This window comes from Musa acuminata, chromosome BXJ1-9 (genome assembly GCF_036884655.1).
Source record: "Musa acuminata AAA Group cultivar baxijiao chromosome BXJ1-9, Cavendish_Baxijiao_AAA, whole genome shotgun sequence".
Lineage (NCBI taxonomy): Eukaryota > Viridiplantae > Streptophyta > Magnoliopsida > Zingiberales > Musaceae > Musa > Musa acuminata.
Genome location: NC_088335.1, coordinates 15,089,012 through 15,115,249, shown reverse-complemented (window position 1 = coordinate 15,115,249; position 26,238 = coordinate 15,089,012). Strand labels below are relative to the sequence as shown.

General features: G+C 37.4%; 1 protein-coding gene across 1 annotated transcript; it reads left to right on the top strand.

The window, feature by feature from the left end:
• Positions 1 to 23,532: 23,532 nt before the first annotated feature.
• On the top strand, positions 23,533 to 25,981 carry LOC103998477 (G-type lectin S-receptor-like serine/threonine-protein kinase LECRK3). The gene has a single exon (XM_009419959.3). It carries the CDS (start codon positions 23,549 to 23,551, stop codon positions 25,901 to 25,903), a length of 2,355 nt encoding a protein of 784 aa, XP_009418234.3. The 5' UTR covers positions 23,533 to 23,548; the 3' UTR covers positions 25,904 to 25,981.
• The last annotated feature ends 257 nt before the right edge of the window (positions 25,982 to 26,238 follow it).

Genomic DNA, 26,238 nt, shown 5'->3' with positions numbered 1-26,238 from the left:
TGTATTAATTGATGAGCATATGTAGGGTTACGTTGTTTAATCCCGTTACTCATTGTCGGATTTCACGTTGAAATTAAATGTTTCGATAATGCCTACTTTGAAAACCTTGTGTCTTGGTCTTCATGATAAATATGATTTGAGAAAGTAATATAGCCATAAAATTGATGTGTCATTGCCATGATGTTAATGTGTCATGATATTACCATGTTGTTGATGTATTGCCATGATATTAATGTGTCATTATATTGCCATAATACTAAACATCAACTAGCTGATATTTTTACAAAACCTCTAATTGAAGAACAATTTGATTTCATAAGAAGAGAATTAGGAATATTGATGTGTCTGAATGCATAAACTTATTTTTCAGACTTTATTGATTGAATAATCAAATCACTTGATTGCCTTTACATGCCTAAAATTATATGTTGGAAATTATATGTTTTGGATACAAAAATTTCCATAACAATGAGCATATTTTATCTTCATGATTGTATTTAAAAATCTATAGTATAGTCTTGTCCGAATGCATGAAAGTGTTAATTTTATTTTTGGATTCTCTTAACTAGTGGTATCCTAACAATCGGATTTTCTCGATACATTATTCTCTTCCTAACTTAATAAGCATATGTCATATCGAGTTTGATTCTCATCATTGATTTTTGACATATGAAATCAACTAGCAAATACATCTATCATACACTCATCATGTGAAAAATATTTTTTGAGAAATGGATTTGATGAAATGATTCCTGCTTGTAAATTCCTTCTTGAAATATGGATGATAGTGTTTTTACTTACAAGGATTTGTTTCACATACATATCTTGATCCTTGTAAAAATGAAGTATGATTTAATCTCTCATCGATTTTAACTTCATTCAAAGTAAACTCACAAATAGCTGGTATCACAAATAGCCTTCCTCCTTCATGCAAAAAGATAATAATAAATAAAAAGGAAAAAGTATTCAAAGCTATCTCCATGTCATGTTTTCCTTGAGATGTTTGCATAATTGGTATCTTATCACTCACTGTTGGAAAATGACATGAACCTAGTTATGGCATAATTACTGCACTTATGCTTAAAATTTGCTTATATCCTTCTCCTTTTTGTTGATGACAAAGGGGGAGAAATATATGAATTAATGCTATGAGTGACATATTTGAATAAGAAATATATGAATTGATGCTATGAGTGTCATATTTGCACTATGTTATTGCCATATCATGATAAAATATCAAGAACTTGCATAGCAACTTTACTTGTTGATATCCTGCCATGTGATGCTACGATTACTAAACACTTGAAATGTTTGCTTTACATTAAGATATCAAAAGCTTAAATTGTAAATTTACATGTTGATATCTTATGTTGAACTGCTACCATCATTTATATTTGAAATGTAAAACTTGAGAATGGATATCAAGTCTTGACATCATTTTCAGCAAGATACATCATGATAGGAATCATGATGGGAGTAATTGATAAAGTTAAGAGTTCTTATCTTATCAATAAGTCTATTGAATTCAAAGGCCTTGAATTCAAGAATGACTTATCTCAAGTATGGCATGTCGATAGGGGGAGTTCAGGTTAACTCTCTTATCAAATGATTATCATCATCAAAAACGGGGAGATTGTTGAATCTCAGATTTTGATGATGAAGTCAATTATCATTTATTATCTAATCCATATGTTGAGATAAGTGTATAGGATTAACTACGATGAAAGTAAGAAATGCAGTAGGAGTTACGCCGGAGTCAAGACTATTATCACGTTGGGAGTTAGAGAGTTCGACGGAAGTCTGGACGGTCATCGGAGGTTCTGCGGGAACAAATCCAAGAAGTCGAGGAGCTTGCCAAAAGAAGCTCGTCAGAACTTGCCAAGTGGATCGACACAAGTCCAGGAGTTTGCCGGATGTCCGCAGGAGCATCACTAAGGGTTCATCGGATGATCGACGGAAGTTCACCGGAAGCTCGCCGGAAGAAGCGATTGACGCACCAGGGCAAGTTGTAGTAAATATCTTAAGAAATATCGTAGTTAGCATGATGATTAAGTTAGATATGGGAGGTGATCCCATTAACTTAATCTTGGGGCAATTGGGCCCTTGACAGACCCAAATTGGGCCGAATGGACCAGCCCATTCGGACCCAGATTTCTTGGCCAACGGTGACACCGCTTGGGTCGGCGGTGGCACCGCCCAGGGCTCAGTCTCCAAGCTCGGTTGGGCGGTGCAACCGCCCCTGACAGGTGATGGAACTGCCTGAGCTCGGTCTCCGAGCTCTGCCAAGCGATGCAACCGCCCCAGTTAGGCGGTGGCACCGCCTGGGCTCAGTCTCCGAGCAAGACTGGGCAGTGCAACCACCCCTGTCAAGCGGTGGCACCGCCTAGAGGCTTAGTCTCCAAGCTCTGCCAAGCGGTGCAACTGCCCTTGACAGGAGGTGGCATCGCCCAGAGGCTCAATCTCCAAGCTCTGCCAAGTGGTGCAACCGTCTTAGTTAGGCGGTGCAACCGCCAGACCCCGGAATTCCAGGTGATGATAGTTTTGAGCTCGGAATTCAAACTAGTTTGGGGCCTATAAATACCCCACCCTTTCAGTAATTAAAGGGAAACCAAAGAAACCGAAAATCCAATCTTACTCTGTGATTTTTAGAGCTCAAAAGTGTTGTATGAGTTAAAAGTTCTTTTTCTCTTCTCTTCCAAGTTTTGATCTGTCGAGAGAGTAAAGAAAATTCTGTAAGGGTTGTCTCTTAAGCCCATCAAAAGGAGTGAAACTGTAAAAGGGTGGTTGGCCTTCGCCTATTGAAGGAAGGCCTCTAGTGGTCATCGGTGACCTCGTCGGAGGAGGAAGCCAAAAGTGGATGTAGGTCAAGATTGACCGAACCACTCTAAAATTGCGGTGCACTCTGGTTTGCATTTATTCTTGCTGCTTACCTTACTACAAACCTCCATATGTGCTTTACTTCCTCTTTACTTTTGCTGCACTCCTTTACGAACTCGCTTTCAAATTAGGTTTCTGAAAACGATTTTACGTCGGAAACGATTTCATCGTATGAACGCAGTTTTATACGTCGAAAGTTTTCCGCTGCACTAATTCACCCCTCCCCCCCCCTCTTAATGCTCTTGATCCTAACAAACATTTGATTGGCTTTGTAATAATTGTCTAGATCGAAGTAACATAATTGAGTTGGAATTGGGCTAACTCAATTAGGGGCTAATTAGCCCCAAGTCTTGGTTGTGTTGGAACAAGTGAAAAGCTTAAACAGTGACCCAATAGGTGGAACCATCGTGGCACAGTCTCTGAGACTATGTCAAGTAGTGGTACCGCCCAGACACATTCTCCGAGAGATTGTCAGGCAATGGTACCGTCATACTGGGCAGTGGTACTACCTAGTGGTAGGGTGTGAGATGTCTCCACTAGTAACTCTTTACTAGTTGGAGAATGAACATTATTACTTGAAGTCAATAAGTGTTCAAAAAACTCCACATCTCGAGATCCCATTATGATATTAGGCTTACCAAATTAAGAAGTCTATAAGTTTTGCTATTTAAGGCATAGCCTGCAAATACACATTTGATTCCTCTAGGTCTCAACTTTATCCTTTGAAGACTATTATTCTTACAATATGCAAGACACCCCCACACTTTAAAATAACTAATATTTTGTTGTCTTCCTTTCCATAACTCATATAAAGAGATTTTGTTTTTTTTGGAAGGAATTCTATTTAAAATATGCCATGTTGTTCACAAAACAAGTTAAATTCATTAGGAAAATATTTTCCTCCTCTATCAATTCTTAAAACTTTAATTTTCTTCCCTAATTGATTTTTAACTTCTACTATATATGCCTTAAAAGTATTAAAAGCATTATTTTCAATTTCAATAAGTAAACATATGTGAACCTAGACGTATCAACTATAAAGTAATGAAATACCAACTATAATTTAATGAAATATATATTGTCTTCTCTTGTTAACATGTCATTTAATTCACATATATTAGAATATATTAAATCTAACAAATTAGTATGTCTTTCAATACTTTTGAAGGGTTTCTTCATCATCTTTGATTTAACATAAATTTTATATTTATTAAGATCATCAAAATAATAATTTATTAAGCCATACTTAACTATTCTTTTAATGATGCTAGTTCCGATATGTTCTAATCTATTGTACTATAATGAATAAGAATCAACAATATAAACAGAAGTAAGATTTTTATTAAATTCAGAATCATTATTAATAATAGATAATTTGACCATTCCCTAAGCAAAATAGTCTTTTCCAATAAAAATTATATTACGAGATAAAACTAACTTTTCAGATTTAAATATATATTTAATTCCAGATTTGTCAAGGAGATTCCCACTCACTAAATTTCTACTGATATCTAGTATATGAAAAACATTAGTAAAAGTGACTTTCTTTCCCAAAGTGAAAGTGAGTTTCATATTTCCTTTGCCAATCATCTTAGAATGAACTTCATTTCCTATTTAAATCTTTTGCCCATCTATGACTTCTTTCTTAAGTCTTGAAGTGTGTCTTATCATAGCAAACATAGAGGATAGCACAAGTATCATACCACTAACTAGAAACCTAACCAAATATGGTATTCTCTTTGCTTGCCATCGCGATTATCTTATCATCTCCCTCAATGGAATTGACTTTTAGTTTCTGGTCTTTCTTAAATCTGTAATACCTAGCAAAATGGTCAGGTTTTCCACAAACAAAACATCCTCTACTCTTTAGCATCTTAAATTTTCTTTGATCCCTTTTAGAGCCAAGATGATTCTCTTTATTTTGCTTGTGTTTGTTGGAATTCTTAGGCTGATTCATAGTATTTTCTTTTATATTACCAAAAGAGTTCTCACTCTTGTCTCTCATCCTTGTTTCCTCTTAGATTTGAAGATGTTTTTAAATTTTCTCCAAAGTGATATCCTTAGAATCATGCAAATTTTTCTTCTTATACTCTTTCCAAGATGAAAGAAGCTTGATTATTATAGCCCCTACTTGAAAAGGTTCAAGAAGTTCCATTTTTTCAGCCTTCAATTGATTAACAATAACCTGCAACTCATGCACTTGTACTAAGATTGGCTTGTCATTGATAAACTTGTAATCAAAATATTTAGAAATTAAAATTTTCTTTGTACTTTCTTCCTCAACTTGATACTTGAATTCTAAATTATTCCAAATTACTTTTGTAGATGGCTCCATAGTATAAAGATCATAAAATCGATCCGAAAGAGCATTAAAAATGTGTCCTCTACACATAACTTCATCTTAATTTCACTTCTTTCATTCAGTCTTGACTTCATTGGTGTCATTGTCAGTTGGATTAGGAATTGATTGAAAATTTAGATCAAGCACATAAAAAATCTTTAAAGCGGTCAACATGAACTTCATCTTATTTTACCAATTGGTGAATTCATTCCATTAAAACAATCCAAATGAATAAAATCTTGATTTAGCAATTTGATAATATTTGTGGCCTCCATGGTGAATTTGTATAAACTCACAAAATATCATTTTTAAATTATTAAAAAAATACAATAAAGAAAAGGATGAAAAAACACTTTAGAAACTAATAACACACACAAGATCAAGAACACCATAGGAAATATATTTAGGCTTGAAACATATTTAAATACTTTTTTAAAAATGATATTTGTATCCTTTTCTCAATAAGATTGCTATGGGTTTGATACAAATAGTTTTAGTAGATATAACAAGACTTTAAAATATCTATATTGAGCAAGCAATAAAGAATCATCAAATAGGAATTAAAGAATATCTAATTCAATCACTTGGAGAGATATTGTTTACAATTTACTCTCAGATACCTATTTATAGATATTTTCACAAAAGACAACCCTTAAAAATAACTATCAAAATAACTACAAAGAAAATCACCTTTTCAAATAACTCTTTTGAAAAGATTTTTTTTATTTAAATAATTTATAACAAATGATATCAAAGTTCAAGAGATTAAGTGATTATAGATTCAATGAGGGTGAGCGACAAAGACTAGAAGGAGCATGAAGAAAAAATATTTTCTTCTCATAAGGTAAAAAATGAATATAATATATACTTATAAAAATATTGAGATTGTTAGGTTCGATAAGTATTTTGTAAGATAAAAAAAATCTTAGTACGAGAACAAAAATGAGTCCTCGCAATGCAAGAAAAATTTGATAATTAGAGTATGGTTCTTATGTAAATATTCAATCCTACGGATCTCCAAGCTTTGGTGTAAGAAAATAAGATTGTTAGGAATTCTTTAAATACCCCTAAAACTCTCCCCAAATAGTAAGGGGAGAAATAAAATTTTTAAGAGTATGTGAAAAGGTGTATAATGGGATTGTGCCTTAGTGAGTGATGGTAATTAATATCAATAGTAAATACTTTGAATTTTGTGTCTATAAATATTTATAATTAGGAGATTTAGATAATCCCAAAGAAAAATCTATTTCAATAGTTATATTATGGGGTAGGCTGATAGTGTTCTAGATATCCTTACAGTTTAGGGTCGTATACTCAAAGGTAATAATACTATTCTACAAGGGTGGTATCAGTCCTTCATAAATAATTTTGAGTGAACACTAGATATGTCAATATTTCACCCAAAGGTGAAATATAGATGATATCAATAGTCCATCATATTTTAGAAACTCAAAGCATTAATGTTATATTATTACAGTGGTACTTCCTTTATTGTGCTTTTGTAAATGTCCCTATACTTTTTAAAATAAATGGCTTGAGCATATGCAAGTTGTATTGAGTGAGTGAGACCTTGATCAGATTAACTAAACAGAACACAAGCTTAATTACTAAAAGTTCTATGGAATAAATAATTGAGGTGACTGATCAAGAAAGGTACGAAAGACTTAATTTAATGATATTTAGACTTTAGTATAGTTTACAACTAGCGCATAAGAATATCTAAGGATCAATTTAAATTTTCTGATAAGTCATTAGTTGATACCTTAAAATGATAGAATTTGAGGAATTCAATATTATATCCTTAATATAAATGATAAAGTTGTAAGCTCAAGACTCATAATATTTTGAGTATTAATCAAGGAGTAGGTAACACTAAAATAAGGATGAAGCGTAAGTCACCTGAGTTTATAATTACTATATAAACTTATAAAAGAATATATTCACAATAAAGTGTTACTTCTGTAGCAAATAAAGTTATGTGAAGAAGAAAAAGGAAAAAAAATTTTGATTTGAAATTAAAAGGTATAAATATAACCTTTATATGGTTCAAATCAAATATTACATATATTATTGATGGATTAATTCGATGCTTCAACATATGTTACCAATAATAGATATTTATTAAAAAAAAAGAATGAAGGAGGGACAAAATCAAAAGAGAATGAGATATTCATCATTATAGGGAATCATCTTAAAGTGAAAGCGATATTAGTTTGTATTTATCACTTACATCTTAAGATGATTCATTTGATAGATCTTGAAGATCCATGTTTATTCTTATAATTCTAGGAATTTGGATTCTTTACCTAGAATTATTAGAATATCATTTCCCTTTTGGTGGTTGTAAACTTACTATGATTCAATAAAATATTAACCTTTGAATTATATATAATAGTCTATACAGAATTAATATGAATCTTAAGTTTACAATGATCGTATAATTAAATATTAAAATGAACTATAGTTTTATAAACTTCCTGAGATTATGCTTATAACTATGGGTCACTCTATGCTTTCGTCTCATTAAAGAGAAACATTTTATCACCATATAAATAACCTATTGAGATATGGTTATATATATCTAATTCATATAAAGTCTATGATCATTCACACTGTTGAAGTGTATATAAATGAAGTCGATAGACAATTAGATAGAAAAATCAAGATCATCATATCTAACAAAGGTGATGAATTTTATGATATTTATGATGAACCCAATTATAATTATAATTCTTTTGCTAGATTCTTAAAAAAAAAAGGTATATGTGTTTAATATGAATACTAGATCTGTTACATCATAATATGATTGCTGAAAGATATAATCGTACCTTTATAGTTATGGTTAGGAGCATAATAAGTTATTCTTTTATACCTAAATCAATGTGAGAAGAAGCTCCAAGGACAACTATGCATTTCTTGAATGGTGTTCCTAGTAAGTAAATTACATGACTTTTTTTAAGTTATGAAAAGATAGAAAACTTAACTTAAGATATTTACATATTTGAGATTGTCCTATAGAGATAATGATCTTCAACTCACATAAAAGAAAATTAGATTTAATAACTATTTTAAATATTTTATAATCTATTCAGAAAAGTTTAAAGGGATACATATCTTACTGCTCTAATCATAGTACGAGGATAATTAAATCTGGTAATGTAAGATTCCTATAAAATAGCAAATTAGTGGGAGTGAAAATCTAGAAATTCAATTTTGATATAGAGGAGATATAAGCTAATACTCCTTTATTATTTGAGAAATTGTTGTTACTCAAATCATTAAATGATTTGATAAAAGTGAACAACAAAATAACATTACTAAACTCTCACGTTATATTGATATCGCTATTAATGGTCTTGTAGAATAATCATAATTGACAATCTTGGGAATATCTCAAAGGAAAAGAAATTCTGTCATTTATGGTTATTATGTGGCATATCTACAAGAATTATATTATAATATAGGAATTAGAATGGATTCCTCATTGTTTTCACAGGTCATGAAAGTGTTAGGACCCTTTTTCTGAGCTTTTGAATAATGTTTATTGAGTCTGTCTAGTCCAGTTATTTATTGAGTCGGTTTGGTTCAGTTAGAGTCAAATAGAGATTTATTTAATATTTATTTATTATTAGAGTTCAAGTCTTGATGGACTCTGGATGGAACTCTATAAATAGGGATGTAACTGCTTCTTTTCAGTTATCTATGAAAAATACTATTATGTCTTTTGACAACCCTAGGAGGCCGATTCCTTCGAAGCGATCAAGGAGGGACGATCCCCTCGAAGCAATCAAGGAGGCTGATCCCCTCGAAGTGATCATCCCTTTCTCTTCTTCTTTTTTTATGATAAGACTTTAGGGTCTTACTATTTGGTATCAGAGCGGTGATCCTTGGAATTCTCGCTACAGTGTTGTCGTAGCTATCAAAAAAAAAAAATTGTGTGAGGAAGGGTGAAGCCAATAGCCACGAATGCCAATCTTTCTCAACCGAGAAGGAACCTCTGCGTCTTGGTCAACGACCATTTGCCCCTTCTCCCCCATCATCGCTACTACCCAACCAGTAGTCACCACCACCGCCGCTGCCCCCTTACTGCAGTTATCTTCATCTTTAGGAAGAAAAAAAAAAAGCGAAGAAGAAGAAGAAGCCACAGCCACCCCTTCTTCCCCTGCCGGACCCCTGCTTCTTGCCGGCCCACCCGCCGCCACTGCTTCCCGGCCGAGGGACCACCATTGCCGCTGCTATTGCCCAGCCAGCAGCCACCGCCGCTGCCCCCACCAAGCCAGCAACCTCTCCTCCTCGCTTCCCCATCTCGCTCGAGCGAGAAGGACTGCCAGCGCCATTTCCCAACCAGTGGATCACCCCATCGCCACTTATACCGTCGGCGACGCTGCCCTAGCCGCACCACCATCGCTGCCTTCCCTTGGTTACAGCTTTGGCTGTGTGATCTATCAGCATCGCTGTTTCTATGGTGCGATAAAAATAGAGCAGCCGCTGGTCCCTCTACTACCGCAGGCGCCGGTTGCCTCTACCATCACCGCTGCTTCTCGACCACTTCAACACCACCCCTCTCCTTCGTTGCTATGCCACCATTGTTGCCAGCCACAGTGCGACGACCACCGCACGCCTCCCAACCGCCGATCCTCCTTGCTCTGCATCCGTAGTGATAGAAACAGGGCAACGCACCATTGCCCTTGTTCCCAACCGTGACACCGCCGACTCCTCCTTCTCCATCGCTGCCACTGCTATAGCTGCTGACATCGGTTGCCCTTGCTCTGCATCCGTGACACTGGTTGCCCATCTGGTCGAAAGGGGCCCCTGCCTCCCCTGGTTTCAGCCAGCCCCACCGTAGTTGCTGCATTCCGACTAGCGACCACCGTCGCCGCTGCTCCCCGGCCAGCAGCCTTCCCTCCTTGTTGCTCCACCCTACTTGAGCGAGAAGGGTCACGGTCGTTGTTTCCCGGCCAGCGGACCAACCCCCTCGTCGCTTCTATCGTTGACGACGCTGCCCCAACCGTGCCACCATCGCTGCCTTCCCTTGGGTCGCAGCTGCAGTCGCTCAACCATCCCTACTCATGGCGATCAAACCAAGGCAACCATGACCGTTGCAGCCATCGCCATTTCCTCAACCGGACGAGATCCCTCAGCATCACTAACGCCTCCTTCTGCAGTGCAACAGAGACAAAGCAATGCTACCTTCCATCCGTGCCATCACAGCCACCACAAAGGTGAGCCCTTGGCGGCACTGCCCCAACCACACCATCACCACAGGTTGCCATCACCGTAGCCTCAACCCCACTGCTCGGCGATCGCCCCTTGGGTCGTAGCAACTGCAGCCACATAGACATAATCGCCTTCCAACCCCAGCGCTCTCACCCCACGCAACGACAGAAATAGGGCAGCAACTCTTTCTCCAACGCAGCGACCGCAGCACTGACCTCGGCGTCCACCTCCTCGGCAACTTCACATCGACAGTGTTGATGCCCTTGACCGATACCAAAAATAGGAGTTGAGATTACAGATTTGCAGTCATACATAATGGCCACCGATAACTCAATGAAAGCACAAATGGAAGCATTAGAAATCAGAATTGAGAACCAGCTGTAAGAAACACTTAATGATTTCAAAAAAAGCCTACTGGAGAGCCTCAGCAAATTTCAACAAGATGGGAGCTCAAGTTCTACGTTGCACAGATATGGAAATACTGAAAAATGGTCCCAAGATTATGACACAATTTGCTCATACATGAAGGTGGATGGACAGCTTGCCAAAATTTGTCAGACTTCTATAGTGTTGGAATATCAGAGTAGGTTTGAAAGATTATCAAATCAAGCTAGAGATTGGTCGGAACGATAACTTTTAGATACATTAATTGAAGGGCTTATTCCAGAGATCCGGTGTGAAGTTAAGGCTCGTCAACCCCGCACTATGATAGCTGCGATCTCATTCGCACATCTACATGAGAAAAAAATCAACAGGGAAAATCATGGAAACAGAAGTAATAACCACCAGATGATCAGTAAGCCACCCACTATATCTATTCCCAACCAAAGCCTTGACACTCGAGGACTAACCCAAGAAGAACTCAAGAAAATTTCAGCAAAGGGTTTGTACTATGATGAAAAGTGGAGTATGGAGCACCAATGTAAACAAGGGCAATATTTGATGATTGAGCCAATTGGAGAGGAACCGAAAGCAGAAGAGTTGGAGTCCGATTACGAAGGTGTAAATTCTAATAAAGATGTTGAACCTACCGTACATACAATGCATACATTAGCTGACTACTCTAACCCGCAAACTATGGAAGTTGTCGCAACTCTAGAGCATCAGCCTATTATAATTTTGATTGATACTGGTAGCACTAACAATTTTATGGACAGTGAGACTGTTGACCGATTGGCCCACTGTTAGGATCAAGAGCACTAAGAGGGGGGGGGGGATGAATTAGTGCAGTGGAAAACTTTCGACGATTTAAAATGATGTTCGTACGATAAAGACGATTTCGGTAAGAAAGCCAATTCAGAAATCACTTTAACTTGTGATCAAGAGAGATGCAGTTAAAGTAAAGATATAGAGAGAGTTTGTAGTTAAGATAGAGAACAGAATGTAATTACAAACCGAAATACGACGTTCGTACGATAAAATCAATTTCGGTATGAAAGTCGATTCGAAAGTTACTTTAATTTAGATTAGGCGAAGTGCAGTTAAAGTAAAGCTATGGAGACAGTTTGCAGTTAAGATAGAGAATAGAAAGTAAATGCAAATCGAAATACGACGTTCGTATGATAAAAGCGATTTTGGTATGAAAGTTGATTCGGAATTTGCTTTAACTTAGATTAGGCGAAGTGCAGTTAAAGTAAAGCTATGGAGGTAGTTTGCAGTTAAGATAGAGAACAGAAAAGTAAATGCAAACCGAGATTTAGAGTGGTTCGGTCAATCTTGACCTACATCTACTTTTGGCTTCCTCCTCCGATAAGGTCACTGACGTCCACTAGAGGCCTTCCTTCAATAGGCAAAGGCCAACGACCCTTTTATAGTTTCACTCCTTTTGACGGGCCTAGGAGACAACCATTACAGAATTTCTCTCCTCTCTTGAAAGCTCAAAACTTGGAAGAAAAGAGAGAGGAGAACTTCTAGCCTTTTCAACACTTTTGAGCTCTAAAAATCACAGAGTAAGATTGGATTTTCGGTGCCCTTTCATGTAGGAAAGGGTAGGGTATATATAGGCCCCAAATTGGTTTGAATTTCGAGCTCAAAAATGTCTTTTCTTAGATTTTTGGGGTGCTGGCGGTACTACCTCCTGACTGGGACGGTACAACCGCTTGATAGAGCTCGAAGACCAAGCTCTGGCGGTGCCACCGCCTGACTGGGGCGGTTGCACCACCCATTCTTGTTCGGAAACTGAGCCCAGGCGGTGCCACCGCCTGATTGGGGCGGCTGCACCGCCTAGATTTCTTGGAGATTGAGCTCCTAGGTGGTGCCACCATCGGCCAGGAAATCTAGGTCCGAATGGGCTGATCTATTCGGCCCAATTTGGGTCTGTCAAGGGCCTAATTGCCCCCAAATTAAGTTAATGGGATCACCTCCCATTCCTAACTTGATCTGCATGCTAACTACGATATTTCTTAAATCATTTACTGCAACTTGCTCCGGTGCGTCAATCGCTTCTTCCGACGAGCTTCTGGCGAACTTCCGGCGAACATCCGACTAACCTTCGGTGATGCGCCGGCGGACTTCCAGCCAACTCCTAGACTTCCGATGATCCACTTGGCAAGTTCTGATGAGCTTCTTTGGCAAGCTCCTGGACTTCTCGGATTTGTTCCCGCAGAACCTCCGACGACCGTCCGGACTTCCGTCGAACTCTCGAACACCCAACGTGATCATGGTCTTGACTCTGGTGCAACTCTTGCTGCATGTCGTTCTTCCATCGTAGTTAATCTTACACACTTATCTCAACATATGGATTAGATAACAAATGACAATTGACTTCATCATCAAAATCCGAGATTCAACAATCTCCCCCTTTTTAATGATGACAATCAATTGATAATGGAGTTAACCTTAACTCCCTCTATCTATATGTCATACTTGAGATAAGTTATTCTTGAATTCAAAGCTTTTGAATTGAAGAGACATATTGATAAGTTAAGATCGTTTAACCTTATCAATGCTCCCGTCATGATTCCTATCATGATGTATTTCTCCGAAAATGATGTCAAGGCTTGACATTCATTTTTAGGTTTTACATTTCAAATGTGAAAGATAGCAATCATAGCAATTCATCATATGGTAAGATATCAACCTATAAGACTGTGATGTAAGTTCTTGATATCTTAACATAATACAAATGTTTCAAGTGTTTAGCAATCATAGCATTTCATCACATGGCAAGATATCAATAAGTAAAATTGCGATACAAGTTCTTGATATCTTAACATGATACAAACATGGCATAATCATAGCGTCAATTTACCATATATTTCGATGCAAGCTTCTTTTGATATCTTAACATAATATGGCACTTATAGCATCAATTCATATATTTCTCCCCCTTTGTCATCAACAAAAAGGAGAACGATATAAGCAAATTTTAGACATAAGTGCGGTAATTATTCATGCCATAACTAGGTTTATGTCATTTTTCAATAATGAGTGATAGGATACCAACTATACAAACATCTCAAGAAAACATGACATGGAGATAGCTTTCATTACTTCTTCCTTTTTATTTATTATTATCTTTTTGCATGAAGGATGAAAGTCATTTGTGAAGTTTAAATCGATAAGATATTAAAGCAAGCTTCATTTTTGCAAGGATGTATGTGAATCAAATCATTGTACGTAAAAATATCTTCCTTTTATAAGAAGGAATCATCAAATCTATTTCTCGAAAAATATTTTTCACATGATAAGTCTATGAGAAATGCATTTGCTAGATGTTTCCATATGTCAAAAATCAATGATGTGAATCCAAAACTCGATATGACATATGTTTATTAAGTCCGGAAGAGAATAATGTATCGAGAAAATCCGATTGTTAGGATCAAGAAGATCCGAAAAATGAACTTTAACACTTTCATGCATTCAGACGAGGTTTTGCTATAGATTTTCAAATTCAATCATGAAGATAAAACATGCTTATTATCATGGAAATTTTTTTGTATTCAAAACACATAATTTCCAACATGTAATTAAGGCATGTAATTGTGTAAAATTATTATGGTAATTAAGTGATTTGATCAAAAAAATCTGAAAAATAATCTTAACAAGTTCATGCATTCGAACACAATTTTGTAGTGCTCAAGGATTAAGAATTTGATGTATGAATCTTCTCAAATCACAATGAGAGTAGAACATGCTCATCATGGAAATCAAGGCACAAGATTTTCAACTTATAAAGTAAGCATATTATAGAAGCATTCAATCTCAACGTGAAACTTAAGTGATCAAGAAAATTTTGAAAACGAGTAGCGTAAAGAGATTCAAGGAAAATCTGAAAACGATGTTCAATCTACATTAATACTCCTAACTTTGCATATGCTCACCAAATAATACATTAAGCAAAACATATCAAGGATTAGTAGTTATCAAGGCAAGGGGCATTATGATCAAGGTGAGTAGCATAAAGAGTTTACAACAACATAGTTATTACAACAAGACAAGAAGAAATTGTGACCATATTTACATATACAAGCTCATTCAGAAGGTGGAAAATTAAAATGACTAAATAAAGAGTCAAATTATCGATGAATTTGCTACAACTCAAATAGGATTTAATCTTGTTGATGTTCAAGCCGATCTTGTCTTTATTCAAATCGATCTTGTCTTTGTTCGAATCCCTATGTCTTCGATAGATGATGCATGAGCTTGCTGAAATGGATGTGTTTCCTCAAAGGGACAGATCGGAGGAGATTGAGTACCCCTAAAGATTGGTGTTCCTGGTTCAGGTTCAGGTTGAGGGAGATTGGTTCTTCTAGGCATTCTAACCCAATTACCGTTTCTATAAAGATATCTCAATTGGTGAAGTAGATTTTTATTTATCATGCTAAACCAATCTACTTTTGTTACCTCTTCGTCGGTTGGTATTGGAATATCATAGGCTTTAAGTATTCTAGTTATTATACCACCATATGGAAGTATCATATCTTTTTTAGATATTTCTATCATGTTCTGTTGGATAAGGTAACCAAAACAAATGTTATGTCCTTTAATGATCCAATACATGGTTCCTAATTCCATTTGACTCACTTTATCATGATGGTATTGTTTAGGGAGAATAATGCTAGTTAGAATATGATGAAGTACTTTAGTGTTTAGTGGTAGTAGATGCTCACAGCTTTTAGGAACTATCACTAAGTTGGGATTACCGAAAATTGTTCCTAAGGCTTCGACGTAGGTTGTCCCAACTATTTCATCATCCCACAATCCTCTAAAATAAAGACCTTTATCTTTTACGGGAATGCTTATCATGTCGTAAATGAATCTATCCATAATGAAAATGTGTTATCCGAAGAGATAGGTAGACACTCTTTCTTTTTCATCTACTTGTAGATTGTTGTAAAACAACCTAACAAATCTTGGGTAGATGGGTTCACTAATTTATAGTATTGGGAGTAGATCTAAATTTACAAACCATTGAATTATCTCTAAATTACTTAGTTTATTTAGATAAACACACCTTCTCTTATGGACATTTCTAAATTCTATGGAAGCAAACTTTTTGGCATGAGGTTTTGAATCGAAAAGGGTGGAATCAAAGTCTTCTTCTAATCTCCTCTTCCCTTTGTCCCTAGAGGATCTTCTAGAGCCCATAACTACTGCTATTTAAGAAGATAGTAATGAACAAGAGTAAACAGAAATCAAAAGCTTCTTAGAGAATACCTTAAGTGAGATCTTTAAGAGAATGAGAGATTGTTGATCTTTGCTTGGAAATAGGCGGTATTTGGGCAGCTAAAGGGAAGAAATGGAGGTGGAGAAGTGTTGGAGCTACTAGAAGGAGAGGGAAGTGAGTTGGGGTCGGTTCTACCATCGGCCCTAGCTCGGTTTAAAAGGGGGCAAAGTTACGGGCAGTGGCACCGCTGGCTGGGCGGTGCAACCACTTGCAACCCGTGACAGCCGATGGTGCTACCGCAAGCTGGGCGGTGCCACCACCTACAGGCGGTGAGCACTTGTTTGGGGGCTGTCTAGGCTTATTTTGATGTTTTCGACTTGAGGAGAGTTTTCATTTGTGGAGCAATCAACTTTACTTTCGTAATTACATAAGAGTTTCCATTTCAAGATGAGAAATTTCGTACGTTCAAGATAGATCTTGTGATGCACATATTCTACTTTAAATGTCGTACACAATTTTAGACATGTTCATGACTTATTATCCAAGTTGGTAAGCTTCACAAGTTTATGATAAACTTTGCTTGTAAGACGTAAGTTCATGATATAGTTGGATCCGAAGGTAAAGAAGAAATCAATTTGATGAGTTCAGAAATCTGGAGGGTATGCGAAGGGAGAATTATGAGTTTCAAAATCTGAGGGATCAAACAGGATTGTATTAGAATCATTCTGTAATATTAATTTTCTAATCCTCTTTTTACTATTTAGGCTAGAGAGCATTACGTGTTCTTTTGGATCTCGAGTCATGAATATCAAGTACCCAAAATGCAAGATATTATCTCTTGCTCCTAGCTTTTGATGGTGTACGTTTCTACAAGAAGTGGTAATTTTTAGGTACCCATTTACTTTTGGGTGCCTCAAAAACTGATCTACATTGTTTATCATGTTGCATAGAGTTTATCATGATTCCTTTAGGAACCTAAATCAGTTTGTTCGGGCTAATTTTCTTGAATGGACAATGATACATTTTATGTCCATGTTTGCAACAAAAGTTGCATTTGCTTTGGTGCTGAACATGTAAGATAGGGCCTTTTATGAAAGTGGTTGGATTTTGGTGAGGACTTCTCACAAATCTGATTCCACTTCTTCTGGGAATGTGACCCTTATTTGTGAGGATCATGTTCAAAGACTTGCTACCAACCTCGAATTTCTTCAAGGCGTCCATAAGTAGCAAGTTCTCCTTTTGGAGAGTCTCTAGATCATGGCATTTTTCACATTGAGCTAAATTATCAAGATATTCAGTTTTTAATTTATCAAAATTGCTAACAAGACTATCATGCTTATTTTTCAGTAATTTATATTTTCTACTAATTGTTTTGCATTCATCAAATAAGTTATGGAAGTCATTTAATAATTCATTAAATGATAAATCGGCATCAATTAAATTTGTTACCTCCTCTCCGATGGCCATTAGGGCATAATGAGCAACTTGCTCGGTGTTGGACTCCTCTTCTTCGAATGTACTCGAGTCATCCCACGTTGCTTTGAGTGCCTTCTTTTTTGATGTTCTCTTCTTGGCTTGGGGACAATCACTTTTGTAGTGTCCCGGCTTTTTGCACTCATAGCAAATAACTTGATCCTTTCTGGGTTCAAATTTATTTTTTATGTCATTTTTAAATTTATTTCTCTTAATGAATTTTTTGAATTTCCTTGTTATAAGTGCTAAGTCATCGTCACAGTCCTCATCACTTGAGTTTTCTCTCAAGTGGTCATCTAAAGTTCTAAGTGTCATATCCTTCCTGTTCTTTGGAAGGATGTCTTCTTGCTCTTCATGAGCCTTGCAAGTCATTTCATAGGTCATTAATGACCCGATTAGTTCTTCAAGAGGGAAGTTGTTTAAATCTTTAGCCTCTTGAATAGCAGTGACTTTAGGGTCTCAACTCTTAGGAAGGGATCTTAGAATCTTATTTATGAGCTCAAAATCCGAAAAACTTTTGCCGAGTCCTTTTAGACCATTAACGATATCCGTGAAATGTGTGTACATGTCGCCAATAGTCTCACTCGGTTTCATTCAGAAAAGTTAAAAAGAATATATCAAAAGATTGATTTTTGACTCTTTCACTCTACTTGTGCCTTCGTGAGTCACTTTAAATGTATGCCAAATATCAAACGCGGTTTCACAAACCGAAACACGATTGAACTCATTTTTATCAAGCGCACAAAATAAGGCATTCATAGCATTTGCATTAAGAGCGAAAGTCTTCTTCTCTAATTCATTCCAATCGATCATTGGAAGAAAAGACTTCGAAAATCCATTTTCGACAAGATTCCAAAGTTCAAAATCCATTAAAATAAGGAAGATTCTCATTCGGGTCTTCCAATAGGTGTAGTCTATCCCATTGAACATGGGTGGACGTGTAATAGAGTGGCCCTCTTGGTTTCCGGTGTATGCCATCTCTCTTGGGTTTTAATCCATTTGAGAGTTAACCCCGCTCTAATACCAATTGTTAGGATCAAGAGCACTAAGAAGGGGGGGGGTGAATTAGTGCAGCAGAAAACTTTCGACGATTTAAAACGATGTTCGTACGATAAAGACGATTTCGGTAAGAAAGCTGATTCGGAAATCACTTTAACTTGTGATCAAGTGAGATGTAGTTAAAGTAAAGATATAGAGACAGTTTGCAGTTAAGATAGAGAACAGAATATAATTGCAAACTAAAATACGACGTTCGTATGATAAAACCGATTTCGGTATGAAAGCCGATTCGGAAGTTGCTTTAACTTAGATTAGGCGAAGTGCCGTTAAAGTAAAGCTATGGAGATAGTTTGCAGTTAAGGTAGAGAACAGAAAGTAAATGCAAACCGAAATACGATGTTCATACGATAAAAGCGATTTTGGTATGAAAGCCGATTCGAAAGTTGCTTCAACTTAGATTAGGTGAAGTGCAGTTAAAGTAAAGCTATGGAGGCAGTTTGCAGTTAAGATAGAGAACAGAAAAGTAAATGCAAACCGAGATTTAGAGTGGTTCGGTCAATCTTGACCTACATCCACTTTTGGCTTCCTCCTCCGATGAGGTCATCGACGTCCACTAGAGGCCTTCTTTCAATAGGTGAAGGCCAACCACCCTTTTACAGTTTCACTCCTTTTGACAAGTTTAGGAGACAACCCTTACAGAATTTCTCTCCTCTCTTGATAGCTCAAAACTTGGAAGAAAAGAGAGAGGAGAACTTCTAGCCTTTGCAACACTTTTGAGCTCTAAAAATCAAAGAGTAAGATTGGATTTTCGGTGTCCTTTCATGCAGGAAAGGGTGGGGTATATATAGGCCCCAAACTGGTTTGAATTTGGAGCTCAAAAATATCTTTTCCCAGATTTTCGGGGTCCTGGCGGTACTACCTCCTGACTAGGGCGGTACAACCGCCTGACAAAGCTCGAAGACTGAGCTCTGGCGGTGCCACCGCTTGACTGGGGTGGTTGCACCGCTCAGTCTTGCTCGGAGACTGAGCCCAAGCGGTGCCACCGCCTGACTGGGGTGATTTCCTGGAAATTGAGCTCCTAGGCGGTGCCACCGTCGGCCAAGAAATCTGGGTCAGAATGGGCTGATCTATTCGGCCCAATTTGGGTCTGTTAAGGGCTCAATTGCCCCTAGGTTAAGTTAATGGGATCATCTCCCATTCCTAACTTAATCTACATGATAACTATGATATTTCTTGAAACATTTACTATAACTTACTCCGGTGCGTCAATTGCTTCTTCCGGCGAGCTTTCGGCGAACTTCCGGCGAACATCCAACGAACCTTCGGCGATGCTCCGGCAGACTTTGGGCCAACTCCTAGACTTACGATGATCCACTTGGCGAGTTCCGATGAGCTTCTTTGGCAAGCTTCTGGACTTCTTGGATTTGTTCCCGCAGAACCTCCGACGACCGTCCGGACTGCCGTCGAACTCTCGAACACCCAACGTGATCATGGTCTTGACTCCGGTGCAACTCCTGCTACATGTCTTTCTTCCATCGTAGTTAATCCTGCACACTTATCTCAACATATGGATTAGATAATAAATGAAGACTATGACATATTCGAAGTAAAGATCATTGATGGATGGATTTTCACTTATGATAGCAAAGGTTTAAAGATAAAATTGATTATACAGGGCCAAAAGTTTCGTGCAACGATTACTACACTAACAGATCGACCTGTTGCTTACACTATAAAAAATGGAGACCATACTTACTTGATCAACGGGTTGTGATGCGTTGCAGATAGTCTATGGCTAAAGTGCTGAAAGAGAAGCTCCCCGAGATTGATGTTGCTCAGCCTTGAGGACAAGGCTGATTTAAAGAGGGAAGAACTGTTAGGACCCTTTTTCTAAGCTTTTGAATAATGTTTATTGCATCTATTTAGTCCAGTTGTTTATTGAGTCGGTTTGGTTCAGTTAGAGTCAAGTAGAGGTTTATTTAATATTTATTTATTATTAGAGTTCAAGTCCTGATAGACTCTGGGTGGAACTCTATAAATAGGGATATAACTGCTTCTTTTTAGTTATCTATGAAAAATACTATTCTGTCTTTTGACAACCCTAGGAGGTCGATCCTCTCGAAGCGATCAAGGAGGCCGATCCCCTCGAAGTGATCATCCCTTTCTCTTCTTCTTTTTTTACGATAAGACTTTAGGGTCTTACTAGAAAGTAATGATTCTAAAAAATAATATGATGCAATTAATAACCAGAATAGTGTCTGATAAATTTATCGAATTGTCCAATAATTGTAAAAGAGTCTATTATATAAATGTGACTCAAAGGACAACGTCGAACGATATAATCGTCAGACTTATGATTAAAAGTTTTACTCATAAAAAATGTATCTACCATAATGAGACATTTAGTTTTTAATAAACTTGTTAAGAATTATCATGACATTAGTGACTCATTATGAGTTTGAGTTATATCATAATGATATAAAAGCTTTTTTTTTTAAATCTAACTTACTTTAAATGATTTACAAAGAAAATAAAAGAAATATAAAGTTTGGTATGCAAATTCAGGAATGCATTTATGACCTTAAACAAGCTTCAAGATAATGATATATAAAGGTTCTTGATATTATTATTTTCAGATGTACGGAAAATACTATTGATTAGTATTTATATCAATGAGAGCAAGTTTATTATATTGGTCTTATATATGGATAATATTTTATCTTACCAATAGTGATCTTGGTTTATTATACTAAATCAAGAAATTTGTCACTAAAAGTTTTAAGATAGTTGATATGAATGAGACATCTTATATTATTAACATTGAGTAATTCAAGGATAGACCTCAATGATTATGAAGACTATCTTAGAAAGGATATATCAATCAAATCTTGATAAAAGTTTTAATATATAGCTTTATTCAGTAAATCATAAAAGTAAAATTTTAGTCAATAGTAAATTTTTAAAATGACTTGAAAAGAATTAGATAAAAAAAATATTCTTAGTATATATGCAGTTGGAAGTCTATGCTCAAGCTTGTGTCGAAAAATATATCAGTTTTTTAATTAAAATATTGTATATATATTAGAGTTACCTATAAGTAAAAACACTAAAGGACTGTAGAGAAAGTAATAAGATAACCAGAAGGGACAAAGGAATATATGCACATATGTATGAAATTATATCGGCTTGAAGTGATAGTATTTTTCAAATGCTAATTGTATAAATTACCTCGATAATAGGAAGTCCACCTTATGGTTAATATCTATATCAACTAGAGGGGTAATTTATTATTATTAATATGATTTTGTAGCATGCTTTGAGGCCATTATCAAACTTTTGGACTGTGAAATTTTATCTTAAGACTTTGTATAGTCAGACTCAATTGCCTAGTTGTTGAAGATATTTTGTAACATTGTAGTAGTTATCTTTTCTAAGAATGACAAGTACTATTGCATCTCTATGTATTATGGTATAAAGTACTTGATGGTTACAGAAGATTAGTCTAAAAATATCCAATGTCAATTAATTACTTGAGTTTCACTATATTGATTGCTAATTCATTCACTTAGGACTTATAGCCTAAAGTATTTTAAAAGAATATGTTCTTATTATTGGATTTGTGAGCAACCCATAAAGGATATGGTGATGCATGTTTGAGTGGATACTATAATTAACATTTTTGCTTACATGCTTAAAGTTATTTGTTTCTGTTATCCCGTTCACAATTATGTATGTACATATTATGATTGAATATGATAACAAGATTATCTTGACAAGACAAATCATATGGGTTATTTTGGACTATATTAGGAAAGTTTAACAGTATTGTGGTACATAGAAGAAAGTGTGACACTGATGGCATACAACCGCTATGACTCATATTGTTAGTTAGATTTAATGTAGTATTATTATAATTATTAAACTTATTGGCCTATTTTTAAAAATTCATGCACATGTATATAGTTTTTCTAAAATTCCAAAATCCAATTGGGTCAAATTATTTTTAAATAAATTTTATTTATTTATTTTTGATTTTATGTCTTTTTATATCTTATCACTTAATGGGCTAAGTGGAAGAATGTTAGATTATGTGATCCTATTTAATTAGGTGAGATATATTATAGATATGATTGAATTCTGATTATGATTATTGGCCAATAGAAAAGAAGTATATATTAAAGTAGGATTCTTTATAAGATAACCTTGATGGGAGGACTCTCATGATAACTTATCCTAAATATTTTGCTCTTATCTATAAATAAACAGGACCTCTAGGTGCTAAAGTAGAATATCTTAATGCAATTGAGAGATTAAAGTTTTTATGTGAAAAGATAGGAAGAGATGAGAAGGATCTAGTTCTCCCAGATCAGATAAGATTTATTACAATATATATTGTAATATTGTTAGATCTATTTTAATTCTGACATAAAAATTTTTTCGCATTACAAAATAGCAAGATTACAATTTTATGCTAACAGGAGCTACATCGAAAATGGTGGATTGTGAAAGTGGTTTTCAATATCGTTCCTCCAGAGAAGCCAAAGTTAGCTTCGTCACGTGAGCGTGTGTCCCCTTTGAAGACCCTTGTAAACAAAAGTAATGGATTTCTCTTTCTGACCAGAAGAATAACGTTCGTCGGCCGTCTTATGGGGGTTGGAGTCCACATCCGATGGATGATCAAACAAGTAAAAGCAAAGAAATTCCGACAATGAATGCAGGAAAAACCATCGTCGACGACTTTCAATTGGATATTCAAATCCGGCTTCTTGTTGATGACCGGTCAACCGCAGGGAAGACTTCCGCGCTGAGAAAGAGTTTAATCGTTCAGACCTCGCTTCGTCGACCAGCGGTCACCGTGGAAAACGTGTTCCGGCTTGTGGAATCCATCGTCATATTCTGTACCAAGACGTACCTAACGACTACCATATTAAGTAACAGACAGGCATGCAATGCATGTACACCTGCATCAGGAGCTCTGAGATCTCCCGAGGATGGCATCCTTTGTTCTCTTCAGGCATCCTTGCGTGCTCATCATGCTACTTCTGTTTCTTGGCCCTTCAAATGCTCAGAGATATCGGAACATAAGCTTGGGCTCCTCTCTTACTCCGCTTGGCCGAAACACCTCTTGGCTCTCCCCTTCGGGCGACTTTGCTTTCGGGTTCCATCCCCTTCCGACCAACAGCAGCATGTTCCTGCTGGCTATCTGGTTCGAGAAGATATCGAGCAAAACGATGGTTTGGTATGCCAATGGTGACAATCCCGTGGAGGCTGGGTCCAAGGTGGAGCTGACGACGGATGGGCGGCTCTCGCTCAAGGACAGCACCGAGAGTGAGGTGTGGAATGCCGGCATCACCAACGCCTCTTATGCTGCTATGCTCAACACTGGCAACTTCATGCTCGTGAATTCTCAAGGTTCGCCTCGATGGCAGAGCTTCCAGGTGCCTTCAGACACCATATTGCCGTCGCAAGTGTTGGATCTCGGCAGCCACCTTTCCGCTCATTTGATGGATGATGATTACTCCATCGGAAGATTCACCCTCCAAGTCCAAACTGATGGCAATCTCGTGCTTTACACAGTGGCTACCCCATCCGGCTTTCAATATGATGCTTATTGGGCTAGCAATACCGTCGGAAATGGATCGCAACTTGTCTTCAATGTGTCAGGCATCTACTTTGCCCAAAGGGACAATAGTAAAGTCGCCATTACTTCCAGTGGAGTGCACTCGACGCAAGATTTCTACCAAAGGGCAACTCTTGATGCCGATGGGGTCTTCAGACATTACATACACCCAAGGAATGGCTCAACAGTTGGCGTGTGGAGCGATGGCTGGACGCCGGTGGCTTTCCAGCCCCCTGATATATGCCAAGTGACCAACTCAGGTGCAGGGAGTGGCGCTTGTGGATTCAACAGCTATTGCAGGTTCAATGAAAACCAACATGTCGATTGCGAGTGCCCACCACAGTATTCCTTCCTGGATGCAGACAGAAAGTACAGAGGGTGCAAGCCTGATTTTGCTGCCCAGAGTTGTGAGGCTGATGCATCGGAGACGCATGAGCTATATGAATTCACAGTCATGACAAATGTTGATTGGCCTTCATCGGACTATGAGCAGTATGGCTCCATAGATGAGGAACAATGCAGAGAGGAGTGCTTAGCGGATTGTTTTTGTGCGGTTGCTATCTATGATGATGGGAATTGCAATAAGAAGAGGCTTCCCCTTTCCATCGGGAGGACCGGCAGCTATGGCAACAAAAAAGTCCTCATCAAAGTGCCCAAAGCTAATCAGTCGGAATCCGTACCTCCATGTTCAATTCGCCAGAACAAAGGCAAAAGAACCTGGATATTGCTAGGATCGCTGCTCCTGGGGGCCTCCGTATTTGTGTTGCTCACAGCCATCCTCGTGGTGATCTACTGCACTTGTTCTAGGAGGTCACGTGAGCTTCAGCCTGCCTCAATCTTGTCAGCATTGAGTCTCCAGCCTTTCACTTATAATGAGCTCAAGGAAGCCAGCGATGGCTTCAGAGAGGAGCTAGGCAGGGGTGGTTCCAGTGTGGTATACAAGGGGTTCTTGCAAGACGAGGCTCGAACTTGTGTCGCAATCAAGAAACTCGATAAGGTATTTCCAGAGACACAGAAGGAATTCATGAACGAAGTGGAAACCATTGCCAAAACATACCATAAGAATCTGGTGCGGTTGCTGGGATTCTGCTACGAAGGAGCCGAACGGCTTCTGGTTTACGAGTACATGAGCAAAGGTTCATTGATGGGATTCCTCTTTGCAAATGAGAGGCCAGAGTGGAACCAAAGGATCCCGATCGCGCTTGGAATCGCAAGGGGCCTCCAATACTTGCATGAAGAGTGCTTCAGTCAAGTTATCCATTGTGACATAAAGCCTCAGAACATATTGTTGGATGACAATTTCACTACAAGGATATCGGATTTTGGCTTGGCCAAGCTTCTGAGGACAGATCAGACTCGGACAAAGACAGATATTAGGGGAACCAAAGGCTACGTCGCACCCGAGTGGTTCAGGAACACAGGGATAACATCGAAGGTTGATGTGTACAGCTTTGGTGTGGTGCTGCTGGAGATCATATGTTGCAGAAGGAATGTGCGGCCTGAAGCGCAAAACGAAGAGGAGTCCATACTGGCATACTGGGTAAATGATTGCTTCAGAGATGGTAGATTGGACTTGGTCGTCGAGGGTGATGACCAAGCAATCTCTGATATGAGGAGGGTGGAAAGGTTCGTGAAGGTGGCCCTTTGGTGCATCCAAGAGGATCCTTCGCTGAGGCCAACGATGCAGAAAGTAACTCAGATGCTAGATGGTTCGACGGCAGTCCCTGGACCGCCTGATCCTTCCTCCTACATCAGCTCGATTCAGTGAGACCTGTCCCTTGGTTTTGTAGAATGATGCTCATGGCGTATGCCAAACATGTTTTACTATCCTAAAATATCATGTAATACGAAAAAAAATTTAAATCTGAAATTAAATAATAATATATCTAAATAATATAACGATACATACCTTTCGTTGTTATTCAAAAAATAAATCTTATCTGATCTATAGACACACCATCGTCGGATCTGAGATATTAAGGAGAACTAAACAATCTTCTTTTCTTTTTCTATCTTTTTACAAGACCACTTAGATTGATGGATTAGGGAGATTAAGAGAAAAATCTTAATCTCTCAATTGCATATACCTCTGTTTTGCCCCTA

Bases quoted from the DNA above. Each gene is read 5' to 3' on its own strand.
- LOC103998477 (XM_009419959.3), top strand. From the start codon at position 23,549: ATGCTACTTCTGTTTCTTGGCCCTTCAAATGCTCAGAGATATCGGAAC.